Below are 19,202 nucleotides of genomic sequence, written 5' to 3' on the forward strand. Positions count from 1 at the left end.
GCTCCCCTCACCTCCCAGGGGGTGGAACAAGGGGATGGGTCAAATGCAGGGGGTAATTTGACCAAACCTAGTGTGTGTGTGACTATCAGTGGTACTTTAACTTAACTTGAACTTTACCCATTCCTGGTGTCCTTTTTTTTTCCATATTTTTTTTAGTGATTATGTGATGCGCCATACTTGATGTCTTGTTTTGGATACCACTTGATGTCGTTCACATGCATGAGGAATATAAGGAAAGCAACATGCAAAATGAATGGCAGCATTACTATTAATATATGTTAATTCTATTTTACCTTCTCTCAACCTGACTGTAGGGAAGAGATTCATATGGCCTCATTCCTGGGTAGATCTTGCGTGAGAGGAAAGGGGGGGTTAGTCATTGTGCAATGCCTTCTGCTGAAAATGATGGAAAGTGTCACTCCACATAGAAACTGAAACTGTGATCAAAGTTGGAGTTGCCACTAAACACCTTTAAAGATATTAAACACCCTTCTGCCGTCTGGATAATGCACCCTGCCAGTTTGTCACGTTTCATGTGTCAGGTAAACGACGACAAATGAAGCCATATGAATCCCCTTCCTACTGCAAATCATATGTACAATATGACCTTAACATTTAATTTAAGGTGTTCTTTTATTGCCTCTATTGAATGCACATCATGTACAAACCCTGTTTCCATATGAGTTGGGAAATTGTGTTAGATGTAAATATAAACGGAATACAATGATTTGCAAATCCTTTTCAACCCATATTCAATTGAATGCACTACAAAGACAAGATATTTGATGTTCAAACTCATAAACTCAGGCCCAGTAAAGCCTACGGCGTTTCTGGGTGTTGTTGAGAAACGGTTTTCGCCTTGCATAGGAGAGTTTTAACTTGCACTTACAGATGTAGCGACCAACTGTAGTTACTGACAGTGGGTTTCTGAAGTGTTCCTGAGCCCATGTGGTGATATCCTTTACACACGGATGTCACTTGTTGATGCAGTAAAGCCTGAGGGATCGAAGGTCACGGGCTTAGCTGCTTACGTGCAGTGATTTCTCCAGATTCTCTGAACCCTTTGATGATATTACGGACCGTAGATGGTGAAATCCTTAAATTCCTTGCAATAGCTGGTTGAGAAAGGTTTTTCTTAAACTGTTCAACAATTTGCTCACGCATTTGTTGACAAAGTGGTGACCCTCGCCCCATCCTTGTTTGTGAATGACTGAGCATTTCATGGAATCTACTTTTATACCCAATCATGGCACCCACCTGTTCCCAATTTGCCTGTTCACCTGTGGGATGTTCCAAATAAGTGTTTGATGAGCATTCCTCAACTTTATCAGTATTTATTGCCACCTTTCCCAACTTCTTTGTCACGTGTTGCTGGCATCAAATTCTAAAGTTAATCATTATTTGCCAAAAAAAAAAAAGTTTATCAGTTTGAACATCAAATATGTTGTCTTTGTAGCATATTCAACTGAATATGGGTTGAAAATGATTTGCAAATCATTGTATTCCGTTTATATTTACATCTAACACAATTTCCCAACTCATATGGAAACGGGGTTTGTAGATGGAAGCTGGAGGGTCAGTAAAAAGGTCCCCACAAGGACAATTCCAAACTATCATCAGGCTTTTCTTGTTTTGTTGACTTCACCTGAGCACCTTCCTACCTTAGTGGACCCCAATGGGATCAACCTGCCCAAGTCTTATAGAGAGTCTTTACATAAATGGATGGACAAAGCTGTGTAAATACACTAGCTAAATGTACCATGTTGTGCAATGTCAACGGTGACTGTAGCTGCGTTTTAGTTGGTGCCTCATCTAGTGGTGAATGTTTTCTCATTTAAAATGTTGAATTTTGCACTATGGTGGATGGAGCAATAAACTGAAAAAGAAAAAAAAAAGGAGAAATAAAGCTGTTCCAAATGTGATACATAAACACGCATTCTGAATCTGGTGTTGCTTGACTGAATGCATCATCGCTTGGTAGCGTCCTCAACATGCTCCTGTTTCACGGTGATCTGAGCAGACAGCTGAACACTCTCTCTTTACCCTGCCTGACCTCGCTGACACGGCCTTCACACCTGTGGCTCACCCCCGCAAACCCCACTTTAAAACCTGGAGCGTGCAAATCAGACATCCACACAGGCGCACAATGCAATGTTCCGCTACACGTTGGTATGTACGATGGTGTTATTTTCAGGGCCGGGTATATAAACACGCATGGATATAGATAAGTCTGTGTGAGAGGATTTGAATTAAGAATAGAACAAATTGAGTTTGGATGAATGTTTTGAAATGGGGATTGGAGTAAAAAAATTGCATTTGGAAAGAGGCAGAAATATATACAGTACATGCAACTATGAACGCGTGACTGCTTTAGGTAGGACTTGCGGTGTGTGTACAGCTCAAATAATTGTTATAAGCAAACACACTGTATAATAACCCTGCAGTCAAGTATCAGCTACTGTGTAGTATCTACAGCAGGGGTATCCAAACGTTTTCCACTGAGGGCCGCACACGGAAAAATTAAAGCATGCGGGGGGCATTTTGATATTTTTCATTTTCAAACCATAACAAAATTTATGGATTTTGTTTTTTTTACCATTAGGGCTCACGGGGACCATAAAGGTTCTAAGTCATTAAAATGTAAAAACAAAAACAAGTCGAATTATTATATATATATATTTTTTTAACGCTTGCAGTAAATCTCTACAGTATATCAACTTCAGGTTGAAATAAAGTTTAAAAAAACAAAAAGGTTTTATGCCTTTTCTGTCAAAGACAACTTTGTTTTTTATAATAAAACTGAAATATGCAGTATTTCCCCCACTGCCCGAAACATTCAAAAAGCAATGTTTGATGTGAAGTAATTAGAGCCTTAAAAAGATCAATAATGCAGGACACCATTCATTATTATTTTTGAGTAATCACAGTGAAAAGACAAATAAAATCCCATTAAATATATTTGGGACCCAAAAGGTGTCCCATTCATAAAGTGATACATTTTTATTAGGCTTTTTTTAACTTTCAACACTTAAGTTACGAGATCAATTTCAGATATATCTGTCGATTTTACGTTTGAACTATTATTTTGTTTGTTTCATGCTCTTTTGTCAAAGAAAACATTAATGTTTTTGTATGGCAACCACACAATATTTTCCACATAAAACATTTTAAAGTTAAATATTTGAAATAATTGGAGCCTTGAATAGGTCAATAATTCATTATAACATTTGAGTTATTTTTTTCCTTTTTTTTGAGAAATGGCAAAAAAAGAAAAATAAAGAAAAAAACAGCCTGCATGGCAGCTTTGTGTCAACATTGCAACTTTTTCTAGTCAGATTTCACCTCATTCCACTTTTTTTTAATGTTTTTTTTAATTTTTGCAATAGCATTTCCAGAACGCGCGGCGGGCCGGTAAACTATTAGCTGCGGGCCGCAAATGGCCCCCGAGCCACACTTTGGACACCCCTGATCTACAGTGTGTGTATGTACACTCAAGGTTATTATATAGTATTCAATAGTATTTAAGGTAATGAGAATATGTAATGTGTAAGTAAATCCTGAATCAAAAAATGCATTATAAGCACAACTGTCAAAGTTAATCACAAAACATTATCGCATTAATCATGTATGAATACAGATTAATACAGATTAATTTTTTGAGTGCACATGCTCCTTTACCTTAACCGTGGATTTACCTACCGTAAAAGGCGGCGTGGGTTGTTATATGGTCAGTGATCATAACAATGCATGCGTCGGTGCAAAGATGAGTGAGGAGACTCCGACTAGTGTGCTCGCTGCTAAATTTCACTTCAAAATAAACCCCGACTGGACTTTAGATAAAACTGTTACCAAGTTTTGAATAAATAAATGTAAACAAAAAAAAAAAATTAAATACTCCTCTGTGACATTCTGACAATAAAACTGCATTTGTGTCCAAATGTTGGGTTTTTAAATTATGCAGCCAAGTAATTTATTTCGATTCATCAAAATGCAAAGTTGTGAATAATCTGATGTAAAAATGTGTTTGTTTGACAACACTAATTATAAGTCTGCAAGTGCCATATATTCAGCCTCGTTGCACAAATTGTATACAGAGGATTATGACGGAGGATTTGGCTGAATGAGCAGGTATCAGACACCTCTGTCTCCTTAGACGCATCCTCGCTCATTCATGCGGACTGCACACTGGCCAAGATTTGTTGGGTGGCCGAGGGTGGAGTCGGCTCTCTTGGTTGCTTTGTTGGGTCTGCTCCTGTCTCCGTAATATTTGTCTGCTCTTGAATGGGATTGTGCTGAAAATCTTAATTTCCCTTCGGGGATTATTAAAGTATTTCTGATTCTGATGATGTAAATATATAACACTAACATAACTCAATACTATTTGTAATATAACATTGGTATAAAGTATAAGAAAAATAGTTTTCATTTCTATATCTATGTTGTCTCTACAAAAATCTAAACCAATATATACTGTACTTCTATCAGGAGGTTGTGTGTTCTTTAAAGCTGTCAAATGTTGTATTTTTATTAGATTAATCACACTTTTAAATTCAGCTTAATCAGGATACATCAAAGTTTATTACTTGGTTGTATAGTTTAAATTGGTCTAAAAAAGGACCCTGATATTAGGATACAAATGCAACTTTATTGTCGGAATTTCATTCAGAATTGTTTTTAAACATTTCACTTGAACGCACGTCGTTTATTTGCTCAAAAACAGTTCATCTCAAGTCCCATCTGGTTTTATTTTAAAGCCTTCTCAGTCATCTTTGCAATGACATACAGTGCATCCGGAAAGTATTCACAGCACATTACTTTTTACACATTTTGTTATATTACAGCCTTAATCTAGAATGGAATAAATTCATTTTTGTTCTCAAAATTCTACACGCAGTCCCCAAAAATTACAACGTGAATGTTTTTGTCTTTTAAAATTGTGTAAATGTAAAATATAAAAGGTAAAAAAAATCACATGGAATCGCAGAATTTGCTCAATACTGGTGTTGATGCACCTTTGGCAGCAATTACAGCCTTAAGTCTTTTTGAATATGAGACAAAACTATCTATGGGCAGTTTTGTCCATTCCTCTTTCCAGCACCTCTCAAGTTCCTTTAAGTTGAAAGGGAAGCGTTGGTTTTCATACAGGATGTTTCTGTACATTGCTACATTCATCTTTCCCTCTATCCTGACTAGTCTCCAAGTTCCTACCGGTGAAAAACATCCCCACAGCATGATGCTGCCACCACTATGCTTCACTGTAGGGATGGTATTGGCCTGGTGATGAGCGGTGCCTGGTTTCCTCCTAGCATTCACGCCAAAGGGTTCCATCTTTGTCTCATCACGCCAGATAATTTTGTTTCTCATGGTCTGAGAATCTTTCAGGTGCATTTTGGCAAACTTTTTACTAAGAAATGGTTTCCGTCCGACCACTCTACCAGACAAGCCTGATTGGTGGATTACTGCAGAGATAGTTGTCCTTCTGGAAGGTCCTCCTCTCTCCACAGAGGAATACTGTAGCTCTGACAGAGTGACCATGGGGTTCTTGGTCACCTCCCTGATTAGACTCAAATGAATGCAGCAATGTACAGAGACATCCTGGTACAAAACCAACACTTCCCATTCAATCTGATAGAGCTTGAGAGGTGCTGGAAAGACGAATGGGCGAAATTGCTCAAAGATAGGTGTGCCAAGCTTGTGGCATCGTATTCAAAAAGACTTTAGGGCTGCAAAGGTGCATTAAGTGGATGCACCTTTGCATGGACAAGTCGCTACCTCGTCGCAGGGCCAACACAGACAACATCCACACTCACATTCACACACTAGGGTCAATTTAGTTTTGCCAATCAACCTATCCCCAGGTGCATGTCTTTGGAGGTGGGAGGAAGCCGGAGTACCCGGAGGGAACCCACGCAGAAAGACCCCGGGATCGAACCCAGGACCTTTGTATTGTGCGGCACATGCACTAACCCCTTGTCCACCGTGCTGCCCTACTTATGTACATGTGTAAAAAATGTTATAAATTTGTAAAATAAAATAAATAAGACTTCACATTGTATTGTGTGTAGAATTTTGAGGACACAAAATAATGAATTCCATTTTGGAATAAGGCTGTAAACTAACAAAATGAATAAAAAAGTGAAGCGCTGGGAATACTTTCCAGATGCATTGACATGATCACTGACAGTATAACTACTCACGCCGCCTTTCAGGTAACCATCTGCAGTTAAGTAAATTCATTGCGTAATAATCTGCATGTATACATAAGTAGTGCAATATTTTTGAGGATTAATCACATGATTCAACTTATTTTTGACAGTCCTAGTTTTTCCTCCCAAAAACTGTGTATTTATATATTTTTTTAATTAATCAGGCAGTCGTATTTAAATCAAAACATTACATTTGGTGTGGGAATGTGATACAATCCCATTTAGACTACAAATAAATATTTCAAAATTGTACCTAAATATTAAATACAACTTCTAAACATTTTGCAATGACAATGTCATGATTGTTTATGAATGGATTTTCTTAGATGATTGGCTGGGACAAATCACATGACTCTCCTGGCTCGCAGTACTGTACAAGGTCCATTCTAAAGGCCCAATTACATGTAAGTTAACAAATACTTTGAATTTATTGCACAAAATGTGATCCCTCCACGGAGCTTATATACCACATCCTGGCACACACACATTGAAACTGACAGTGAGTGATCTTGCCTTCAAAGCAGGGCTGAGGTCTCATTAAGATCCTTTACGTTGGGTTGGTGTGAGAACTTTGGCACGTCGGAGCCTCCACTGGACACCTGATGTTTTGGCTCTCATAGCCAGACTGCCTTTTACTGGGCCGAGGTGTGACTTTAGCACCGCCGCTCTCATCCGCTGAGTCTGGAAAAACACAAGGGAGCGACTTCTCAGGGAAGACCAAAGTTCACCACACATGAAGACAAAAACATCAGGATAATGTCATCAATTTCTTGATGGATTTTCATCATTTTGGTCTTTAATAACCATCAGAACACAAACCAGTTTAATTTTCTGACTTTTTTTTTTTTTTTAGCAGAAGGGTTTGATGCGTCACAGACAAAATTTAAAAGTCATAATTTTTTCAAGCTGTCACTAGAAAACTCATTCATATCGATTCTGTTGAGCAATATAAAATAAAACATATTAAATGTTTATTTTCGGGTCTCCCTATGTCTAGCATTAAAAGATTACAGCTGGTACAAAATGCGGCTGCTAGACTTTTGACAAGAACAAGAAAGTTTGATCATATTACGCCTATACTGGCTCACCTGCACTGGCTTCCTGTGCACTTAAGATGTGACTTTAAGGTTTTACTACTTACGTATAAAATACTACACGGTCTAGCACCATCCTATCTTGCCGATTGTATTGTACCATATTTCCCGGCAAGAAATCTGCGTTCAAAGAACTCCGGCTTATTAGTGATTCCCAGAGCCCCAAAAAATTCTGCGGGCTATAGAGTGTTTTCTATTCGGGCTCCAGTACTATGGAATGCCCTCCTGGTAACAGTTAGAGATGCTACCTCAGTAGAAGCATTTAAGTCCCATCATAAAACTCATTTGTATACTCTAACCTTTAAATAGACCCCTTTTTTAGACCAGTTGATCTGCAGTTTCTTTTCTTTTTTGCTCTGCCCCCCTCTCCGTTGTGGAGGGGGGCGGGGGGGGGGGGCACAGGTCCGGTGGCCATGGATGAAGTGCTTGCTGTCCAGAGTCGGGACCCGGGGTGGACCGCTCGCCTGTGCATCGTTTGGGGACATCTATGCGCTGGTGACCCGTCTCCGCTCGGGATGGTCTCCTGCTGGCCCCACTATGGACTGGACTCTCACTATTATGTTAGATCCACTATGGACTGGACTTCCACAATGTTATGCTAGATCCACTCGACGTCCATTGCACCGGTCTTCCCTAGAAGGGATGACAATGAGGTTTCTCATTGTCATCCCACTGGGTTGAGTTTTTCCTTGCCCTGATGTGGGATCTGAACCAAAGATGTCGTTGTGGCTCGTACAGCCCTTTGAGACACTTGTGATTTAGGGCTATATAAATAAACATTGATTGATTGATTGAAATATTCACTATTTTTCATTTAGTACATTCATAGTTACAGACTAATAAGGTGACACAGAGTCACACTTGTTTGATATTATGAGCCTTTTTGCAGAGAAATGCAGCCAATTATTCTTATCATTTGGTGCTTACCTTCAGCAGTTTACCAATTTGCATACCACCTTAACATATAGCACTTTAGCATCTGGTGAAGCAAGAGATGTTCCCATGTTATCACAATGTAGCTACCGTGCTAGTTGTCAGCATGTCAAGTGTTAGCGTTGACATTTTTTCGGATTCTCCAAAAATTAGAATAGATGGCACTTCGGACTTGAGGTATTTAGTATCTATTTTCCGCATTTTGCATATTGCATTGAGAATTAGCACTTTAGCAACCATCTATGAGACAAGACATGTTCCCATGTTATCACGTTGTATCCACGCAGTGTTGACATTGTTAGCATTGACACTTTTTAGGGATTAAAATAGACAGCTTTACATACATAGCACTGATGCTAAATATTAGCATGCTTGCATTGGCATTTTGTTGGGATTTGACACAAATTAAAATAGGACTTGACGCACATAGTACCTATTGTTTTAGGTGCTAGCTTTAGCATTTTCACATTTTGCATATCACTGTAAGAGTTAGTATTTAAGCAACCATCTACTGAAGCAAGAGATGTTCTCATGAAATCACAACATATTTACACAGGATGTTACAATGCTATCCGTTAGCATTGGGAACATTTACGCTTAAAAAATGGCACGGCACAAAAACCACCAAATCGGTGACAAAAAAGTTGCTGGAGTATTCAACATTTCCACAAGGATTTCTAATTAGTTAGAAAAGATAACATTTTTATATTGTTATAAGCATGAAACTAGTTACCTGTTTTTAAGCACATTGTTGACAGCTTTCATTTTGTAGCTGTGGACGGGTAAGTAATAGTCATTAGTTGAAGATGCCAAGAAATGCTGACCCTCTGTATGGTCACAGACAATTTTATTGATCATGTTGATCTTGTACAAATGTACATACTCACTTACAAGTGAATGAAGCACATACAAGTGAATGAAGTTCATACTTAGTCAACAGCCATACATGTCACACTAAGGGTGGCCGTATGAACAACGCCAACACTGTCATAAATATGTGCCATATAAGGAAACCGCACTAAACAATAATGACAAACACATTTTGGGAGAACATTTGCACCGCAACACAACATAAACACAACAGAAAAAAATCCCAGAATTCCCTGCAGCACCAACTCTTCTGGGACGCTACAATATTGTATTGATGAATATTTGATTGACGAGTGGTCATAAATCAAGTTGTCAATTTTATGTTTTACAGAAATAATATAGAGAACCTGAGCCATATGGAAAAGTCCAGAAGTACAGTAGAGTGACACGCGGTGACCTTCACACCAGGTGAGACTTTGACGCTTTAAGAGATTTTTTTATTTCTTTACTTAAATACATATGCTCGTATCACAGTTATGACATATTGCCCATCAAGATGATAACAAATAGAAGGGAGTAATTCATTTTCATATAAATGTTGTCAAATCAAATACTTTTCAACCAATTACACATTAAATAGGCTGTAGAGTAGGGGTGTCCAAAGTGTGGCCCGGGGGCCATTTGCGGCCCGCGACTCAAGTTTTTTTGGCCCGCGGCATATTGTTGAAATAAAATAAGACAAAAAAAACAACAGTAAAAATGTAAGCATAATAAGCAAATATGGTAGCTAATTTTAATACTAATAATTAATATGAAGCAGACACATTGTTTTGTCTGTAAATTTATGTCTGTTTTAAATTGTTTTTTTTTTTACAAAATAAAATATCAAAACGGCCCCCGCGTGATTTAGACAAACTTTTTTGATCCACAAGGGAAATTATTCCACACAGTAGCTCAGTTACAAAGGATGGAAAGGGTAAGGATGGAAAAGATAATGCAGGTATAAAGTACACAAAAAATGTACCGTAGTAGCAATATCAACTATAACATATATGTAATATTTACATAATATATATACACTATATAATATATATTGATATCCATCCATCCATGTTCTATATATTATATTATTATATTATACTATATTTTTGTATAATATATACAATATATAACAAATCCCAATTACCATGTACAATATTACAGTATATGTATCAGCTGCAGCAACAAAAAAAAAAGGGCAGCATAAAATAAAAATTAGCTCCAGCAGAAAATTTACATTACAAAAAAAGACTTCATTCAACCCTGGAAAAAAAATCTAAATAAGTTGCGAAAATCAGACTTTTGACAACGACTAGACAACAAAGTATGAATGTTCTGCCCCGAGCAAGTGCTGGAGTCATTGTTTTCTGTCGGACCTTTTAAGCGACGGACACATTGATCCAGACAAGCAACAACAACGGTAGAAATTCCCACCTGTAAACTTCATGGGGTATTGTGTGTAGAATTTAGAGGACAAAAGTGAATTTATTACAATTTGGAATAACTCTATAACAGGGGTCCCCAAACTTTTGGGTTAAAACAAGTTGGCCGGGGGCCGGGCTGTGTGCGTGTGTATACATATATATATATATATATATATATATATATATATATATATATATATATATATATATATATATATATATATATATATATATATATATATATATATATATATATATATATAACTAATGAATCATATTCCAGTCGTCGTCACGTTGTGACATTGCTGGTTTACGAGCAGAGGAGCATGTTCGGCAGCGCACAATCACAGAGTACTTACAAACAGACACAGTGTGTAGACAGAAAAGGGAGAACGGACGGCGTGGCGAAGTTGGTAGAGTGGCTGTGCCAGCAATCGGAGTGTTGCTGGTTACTGGGGTTCAATTCCCACCTTCTACCTTCCTAGTCACAACCGTTGTGTCCTTGGGCAAGACACTTCACCCTTTGCCTCTGTTGGCTGCTGGTAGCGCCTTGCATGGCAGCTCCCGCCATCAGTGTGTGAATGTGTGTGTGAATGGGTAAATGTGGAAATACTGTCAAAGCGCTTTGAGTACCTTGAAGGTAGAAAAGCGCTATACAAGTACAACCCATTTATCATTTATCATTTGGCTTAAAAACTAAAGATAAAGGTGATGTTATAACACTGAAACACCCTCAGGAAGAGGTGCTTTAAGACATGGCTAGCTAGCTAGCGGATAACGTCCATCCGCCGTCGGCAGTGTTTTAGCGACTTCTAAATCATTAATCCTGGTCTCCATGGCGACAAATAAAGTACGTTTCTTATAAGTATCATCCCTGCAGGACGAGGAATAGCTAAACATGCTTCACTACACACCGTAGCTCACCGGCGTCAAAATGTAAACAAATGCCATTGGTGGATCTACACCTGGCATCCACTGTAATGATACCAAGTACAGGAACGTATCTAGTCGATACTACCATGATTACGTCGATATTTTTTGGCATCACAACATCTTCTTTCGTTTAAAAAAAAATGTATATTATGTTTATAAACTCAGGAAATATGTCCCTGGACACGTGAGGACTTTGAATATGACCAACGTATGATCCTGTAACGACTTGGTATCATATTGATACCCAAATTTGTGGTATCATCCAAAACTAATGTAAAGTATCAAACAACAGAAAAATAAGTGATTAATACATTTTAACAGAAGTGTAGATAGAACATGTTAAAAGAGAAAGTAAGCAGATATTAACAGTAAATGAACAAGTAGATTAATCATTCACTTTCTACCACTTGTCCTTAATGATGTTGACAAAATAATAGAATGATAAATTACACAATATGTTACTGCATGTCAGCAGACTAATTAGGAGCTTTTGTTTGTTTACTTACTACTAAAATACATGTTGTCTAGTATGTTACTTAACTGCAATAAGAAACATATGTTTAATGTACCCTAAGATTGTTTGTTAAAATAAAGCCAATAATGCAATGTTTTTGTGGTCCTCTTTATTTAGAAAAGTACCGAAAAGTATCGAAATAATTTTAGTACCGGTACACTAATAGACTGAAAGAGTGCACACTTGATTTCACGTTAGATGGAAAAATACATTTTTAGACAATATGATTTGCCTGAGCGGCTAGGAGACACAGAGAGTAACAAGTGGTAGAAAATGGATAAGAAAGGACAGATTAAAAAAAAATTAAAATAAGATTTTTTGTTTTTGTTTTTGTTGAACTTGGGACTTTCTGCGGGTTGGATTTTGGACGCTGGCGGGCCGGATCCGACCCACGGGCCGTAGTTTGGTGACCCCTGGTCTATAACATAACAAAATATGGGAAAAGTGAAGCGCTGTGAATACTTTCCTGATGCACTGTATGTTAATATTTGAACTCTTTCAAAAGTTTGTTTTGTAATAAACATGTTAGCTTCTGAGAAAGTCGCTTTCTTTGCTGGTTGGATGATGGACCTTACTTGAAATTTCTAGTCGAAACTGAGCTGACGTGAGCAGAAAATCCCTGGAATATTTGGCAGGATTCTGACTTCCTTGCGAACGCAGGAATACTGAAGACGCATGAGTCACCATCCTGGCTGCATGTGCTATCATGCTCATGCCCACTGTCATGCATTTGTTAGATCCTGGTCTACGTATCAATATTATGACATTGTGGACTTGTTTAATGAGCTAGAACACGGCAATGATTCATCAATTGAAATAGACACCAACGACTTTTATATTCTTGTTGAGCAACTCTCCCAAGTGTCCTAAACTTGAACATTTAAGACGAACCAAGCAAATACGAATGTTTCCATGAACAAGGGCCTGGCATAGCTAGGCTGTGATAGTGCCGACATAACGTAGAACAAAGCCCACTCTGTGTCTTTTATCTAATGACGAGATTAGGTTTTTATCAGCCGGCTATTCTTTATTGATCACATTCAAACATTTGTTGACCTCATCACGACTTGCGGTGACCGTAATAGACAATCCAAAGAACAATAAAGAAATAAGTAAAAAAAAAACTATGAGAGCAACGCTCAACTGTTGGTGACGTTTTGTTTTTTTGTCCTTTACAACCGGTTTAGCAGGTAAGCTGGCAACCAGCTGCGCATGTTGGATTTTATGACTGTTGCCACAGACAGTGACAATGGATGAAAAACACGGAGCAATCGCGCCTGTCTGATTGTTGAGACACGGAACGACCTTCTTTGCAAAGGAACACATTCACTGTAAAGGTTCTTTTTACTCAGACCAACTTTTACTTGGAAGGAACACACGGAAAATTAAATGAGCCAAGAAACACTTAATCTCTCACTCATTATTGAAATTATGTTCCGTGATAAAATAGATTTAGGCCCAAAATTATAAAAAACCCTCGCCAGATTTTTGAAATGAAGTCAATTTTATTTGTAGTGTGAATATCTCTGAGCTTGAAATGGCAAAAGAAAGTGGAAAAACACCGCACAAAGTTGTATAAAGAGCGGCAATTTGCACAATTTTGTTTACATTTTGATAAATGTATACTGCTCGGCTGCTCTTGTGTTAGTTACTGTTTTATAATTAGGTAAATGATGCTGGAAGAATAGTCTGGTAACGTTATTAAAGTTATTGGACCCGGTTGAGTCATACCAAAGACTGAATGGGAAAAATATGGGAAAAGTGAAGCGCTGTGAATACTTTCCTGATGCACTGTATGTTAATATTTGAACTCTTTCAAAAGTTTGTTTTGTACTTTATTATTTTGGACAAAATTGTATATTTGGCAGATTTTTCAGAATTATTTTATTTAATTTTCAATAGCTTTACAAATGTACATTGTTACGTCTCAAAAACACATGACTCATAGGAATTGTCTAGAACCATCTAGTTTCTACCACTTGTCCCTAGATGCTAGTGTCTGGTGGAGTATGTTAGTCTTTTTTTTTTTTTTTTACATTATAGAATAAATAATTTAGCAGATTTTTTTTTTTAACTTTTAATTTTCAATAGATTTATGAATATATACTATATCCACCCATCCATTTTCTACCGCTTGTCTCGCTATTGTCTCAAAACTATAAGACACACAGAGAAGGTGTCTAGTTGTTTCTACTACAAGACTTAGTTTGGAAGAAAAATATTTTACTAATTTTATCAGAAATATTTTTAGTCATTATTTTAAATAGTTTTATGAATATACAGTACATTATATTGTCTCAAAACAACAACAACAACAACAACACACATATAGTGTCTAATATAGAAAAAGTCCTATATTGGAAGAAAAAAAAATTTACTAGCCGATTTTTCAGAAATATTTTTGATTTTCAATAGCTTTATGAATATACAGTACATGATCCATCCATCATCCATCCATCCATTTTCTACCGTTTGTCCCTTTCAGGGTTATTGGTTGCGAGGGGCGCTGGCTGATATTGTCTGAAAAACACACAACACAGATAGTTGTTTTAAGCCAAAGGCTCCTTCAGAATGGTGCAAAAGTCTCTGCAGAACTGTCCAATGTGATCAGAAATTCAAGTTCAAAATTCCCAATATCCATCCATCCATCCATTTTCTACCACTTGTCCCTCTTGGGGTCACGGGGGTGCTGGGGCCTATCTCAGCCACATTCGGGCGGAAGGCGGGGTACACCCTGGACAAGTCCCCAAGTCATGACCAAATTTAGAATGCAAGTAAATATGACATGTTGAATATGAAGTGAATTATATTTTTTGTGAAGTGAATTATATTTATATAGCGCTTTTCTCAAGTGACTCAAAGCGCTTTACATTGTGAAACCCAATATCTAAGTTACATTTTTAAACCAGTGTGGGTGGCACTGGGAGCAGGTGGGTAAAGTGTCTTGCCCAAGGACACAACAGCAGTGACTATGATAGCGGAAGCGGGGATCGAACCTGCAACCCTGAAGTTGCTGGCACAGCCGCTCTACCAACCGAGCTATACTGCCCGAATATGAACCTTTTAGCTGGAAGTTACATAGGACAAAAGCTAACAATTTTACACAAAATAGCAATTTTACGTTTTTTTTTCTTTCCATTTTGAAAATACAATTTAAACATTGTAAAAAAAAAAAATTCAATCTACACTATGTACACATTAAAGGCCTACTGAAATCCACTACTACCGACCACGCAGTCTGATAGTTTATATATCAATGATGAAATCTTAGCATTGCAACACATGCCAATACGGCCGGGTTAACTTATAAAGTGCAATTTTAAATTTCCCGCTAAACTTCCGGTTGAAAACGTCTTTGGATGATGACGTATGCACGTGACGCAGCCAGTGAAACAGAAGTATCAGTACCCCATTGAAAACAATACAAAATAGCTCTGTTTTCATCTCATAATTCCACAGTATTCTGGACATCTGCGTTGGTGAATCTTTTGCAATTTGTTTAATGAACAATGGAGACTGCAAAGAAGAAAGTTGTAGGTGGGATCGGTGTATTAGCGGCTGGCTGTAGCAACACAACCAGGAGGACTTACTTGGATAGCAGACGCGCTAGCCGACGCTAGCCGCCAACCGCACGGATGATCGGGTGAAGTCCTTCGTCGCGCCGTCAATCGCTGGAACGCAGGTGAGCACGGGTGTTGATGAGCAGATTAGGGCTGGCTGGCGTAGGTGGAGCGCTAATGTTTTTATCATAGCTCTGTGAGGTCCGGTTGCTAAGTTAGCTTCAATGGCGTCGTTAGCAACAGCATTGTTAAGCTTTGCCAGGCTGAGAATTATTAACCGTGTAGTTACATGTCCATGGTTTAATAGTATTGTTGATCTTCTGTCTATCCTTCCAGTCAGGGATTTATTTATTTTGTTTCTATCTGCATTTCAGCCAGATGCTATCACGTTAGCTCAGTAGCTAAAGAGCTTCGCCGATGTATTGTCGTGGAGATAAAAATCACTGTGAATGTCCATTTCGCGTTCTCGACTCTCATTTTCAAGAGGATATAGTATCCTAGGTGGTTTAAAATACAAATCCGTGATCCAAAATAGAAAAAGGAGAGAGTGTGGAATCCAATGAGCCAGCTTGTACCTAAGTTACGGTCAGAGCGAAAAAAGATATGCCTTGCACTGCATTCTAGTCCGTCACTCTAACGTTCCTCATCCACGAATCTTTCATCCTCGCTCAAATTAATGGGGTAATCGTTGCTTTCTCGGTCCGAATCGCTCTAGCTGCATTGAAAACAATAGGAAAATATGAGGAAGTGAACAACTGACTACGTCACGCTACTCCCGGTAGGGGCAAGGCTTTTTTTTTTTATCAGAGACCAAAAGTTGCGATTTTTATCGTCGTTGTTCTATACTAAATCCTTTAAGCAAAAATATGGCAACATCGCGAAATGATCAAGTATGGCACATAGAATGGATCTGCTATCCCCGTTTAAATAAAAAAAAATTAATTTCAGTAGGCCTTTAATTTGTTATTAAATTCTAATTCTCGTCAATTATGCCATTACCAGAATATTTTAAAATGGGTCAAACGTTTGTATTGTATAAGCTCAAGGAATAATTATAAAAACTATGAAAATTGTGATTATTTCTCCAATAAAACACACTTCAGGTCACAATGTGTCATGGGTATGAATGATTGTTTATGTAGGAGAAGTTGGAACTGTTGCCATACATCTATCAGTAAAGTTTTCACTTTTGTATAGATCTCAATGCAACTCCTTCCGTGCAAACCAGATACCTGCTGTTTGCATACACATCCTCCCTCCCCATTCCCATCAAATGAAAATGAGAGCCTATTGAACACACAAATGTCTAAACTATCCTTACCTCACATTGACACACTGACAGATGCCTGCTTGCCTTCAGGCCAGAAGACAATATCTGGAGTTCACATTGAAAATAATATAGCTGTGCCGTTCGTGGTATATTGTGGAATTTTATCACATAGCTTCCCAAACAATAATGTTAACACAGCATGTGGGCCACTAATAAATAGATTTCTTACAGCTGTGGGATATGTGCATGTCCGGGCATGACCAAACACTCCCATCTTCCATTGTGATTGACACACACCATCCAGTGTGTTCGCCGTTGGAGCCACAATGAGCTCCATTTGGCTCCTGGAAGGTGTGAAAAGGCACACTTGTGCCCCCCCTCGTCTTTTGTAGCAGCCGGGATTGAATTAACAGACAGAGGCAAGTCACAGAAGGTGTGAGCCCAGCTGATTATTCACACAGTCAGTGACTCAGCCACAAACCCCGCCTCCTTTAACACATGCTGGCCCCGGACTATACAGCCCTCACCCTGCATGCTGCTCCCTCAGTCTACTTGAGCACGGCGTGCAGTGCACTGCGCCACAGGACTACTCTTATCCATTGCACTTTGTTTTTACTGAAGAGCGACACAAACACAGTGGGGCATCATGGGGAGCGGCATGTCTTGCGTCCCCCAACACAACCTCACCTTTTCCAGCAAAAGCTTCATCCGCAGAAACAGGTAAGAACCATCACTCAGGTGTACTATGTTCCTTATGGTGTCAGCTCCACACACGCCCATTGTTAGTTTTTACCTCTGCAGGCTGGAAAAAAATATTGGTATTTGTCCGGCATTGAGAAGTAGGGGTTGTAAAATATTCAGGATCACATGGTAACTAACACGGGAATAAGTTCCCCAAGTCGTCTGGCCGTGGGTGTCAATGATCCGGTTACCATTTGCTTCCTCCTCGCATCTCTGTGAAGATGATCTGCCAGCTGTCAATGATTCCAGTGACCTGGCATAAAAAAAACATAATCAGAAGGTGACCCTGTTTTTATTTGATTTACTTAGTGAAAATATGTGATTTATGTTAAGTTATCCGCTTTTCGTGATCTGAGCGACATTAATGCTTTATCTCTGGCATTGGGTTATGTGCCTGGACCTGCTCTTAATCGCCACATCTGACTCCCATTAGAGCACTGCAGTCTCCTGGCCGGCACCGTGCGCGATAATTCAGGATCTGGTTCTGACTCAAACTTGACAAGCAGGTCTTAATGCGGTTCTTAATTATAAACACAAAGGAAAGCGAGCCAACCGCGACCGCGCAAGCACACAGTGCGCCTCAACACCTTCCAAGTTGGATCAATGGCTAAAGTACGCACAGTAAATCCTCTGCTTGCTGTGTCTTTGGCGGTTCAATGCCACAGCAGTGACTAGGATAGGATGTTAGGTGTGTAAACGCAGCGCCTGCTCAGTAGCTTATATGCATTCTTCTTTTGTAGTGCAACACAGATCATTATCATACTTGTCTCCGTGTTGAAACTGAACCAAAGTGTAGCAGAAAAAGCGTCACTGGCCTTAAATGATTGCCGCCGTATGGCCACGACTTCCTGATTAGACGGATTCCCACAATGTAGACAAAGGCCCACGTTGTTGGACAGACACACACATGCATACACACACATATATGTGCAGATAAGCAGATCAACTCCAAAGTGCTTGGGTGCTTATCAGCGCAATGAGGGTGCTTCCTCATGCAGACCTGACACTGATGGTTATGCAAAACAAAGAGGATCATTCAATTCTGAGTTGTATGCATATCAGCAACACAGCAGCCAATTGTTTGGATTATTTCACCGTCTGGCATTGATGGAATGCAGACAAAGGAAGGCCCTAATTGAGAGTACCGAATTGTCTCATTTTGTGGGCATTCAATTGATCGCATTTGGATTGTTCAGTTTGTCTTACAAGATGCTTTGCGTCTCATCCAAGCAGACTTCATCAGTTCATGCTCACAGACTTAGATTGGTCAGTTTGAATCTAGATCTTTGCAAAGCATGTCCAAACGCAAGCTGTGGACTGATTGGATTATTCACAGATCAAAAATCTAGTCTATGTCTGATCAATCTAAATTTGAGTATGAATTGATGAAGTCTGCTTGGATTAGAGGAAAAACGTCTTCTCAGACAAACTGAACAGTCCAGCTGCGATCGATCGAATGCCCTGACAATACAATGGTCTGGATGAATAATAAAAATCCATACAAATATTTATGTCATTGTCTGTTCATTCCTTGGCGTTTGAAACAGTAACAGAGAGTGTCAGTCGGAACTTAGCTGTGTCTTCTTTGGACGACAGTGGACGCCCATAAACAGGAAATTAGTCTCCAAACTCCACATGGGAAGTCAGATGATAAACATTGGGGAAAAAAATAGCTAAC

The 19,202-nt window shown here is 38.8% G+C and overlaps 1 protein-coding gene and 1 long non-coding RNA gene across 5 annotated transcripts in view; one reads left to right on the forward strand and one right to left on the reverse strand.

Moving 5' to 3' along the window:
- Nucleotides 1-6,725: 6,725 nt before the first annotated feature.
- Nucleotides 6,726-19,202, reverse strand: part of LOC133654181 (uncharacterized) — a 42,047-nt gene continuing 29,570 nt past the window's right edge. For 2 of the 3 annotated variants that reach the window (XR_009826844.1, XR_009826845.1), the window contains 2 exons: nucleotides 17,471-17,777; nucleotides 6,726-6,887 (listed from right to left, as the gene is read on the reverse strand). This is a non-coding gene — a long non-coding RNA (uncharacterized LOC133654181). The remainder of the gene's footprint in view (nucleotides 6,888-17,470; nucleotides 17,778-19,202) is intronic. The other variant, XR_009826846.1, reaches the window with a different exon arrangement.
- The window catches only part of plekhn1 (pleckstrin homology domain containing, family N member 1), a 33,603-nt gene continuing 31,693 nt past the window's right edge, over nucleotides 17,293-19,202 (forward strand). The window contains exon 1 of one of the 2 annotated variants that reach the window (XM_062054276.1): nucleotides 17,293-17,503. In XM_062054276.1, the coding sequence (XP_061910260.1) occupies nucleotides 17,430-17,503 (74 nt within the window). In that variant the 5' untranslated portion in view covers nucleotides 17,293-17,429. The remainder of the gene's footprint in view (nucleotides 17,504-19,202) is intronic. The other variant, XM_062054275.1, reaches the window with a different exon arrangement.

Source organism: Entelurus aequoreus, linkage group LG07, assembly GCF_033978785.1.
Source record: "Entelurus aequoreus isolate RoL-2023_Sb linkage group LG07, RoL_Eaeq_v1.1, whole genome shotgun sequence".
In the NCBI taxonomy this organism is placed as follows: Eukaryota; Metazoa; Chordata; class Actinopteri; order Syngnathiformes; family Syngnathidae; genus Entelurus; species Entelurus aequoreus.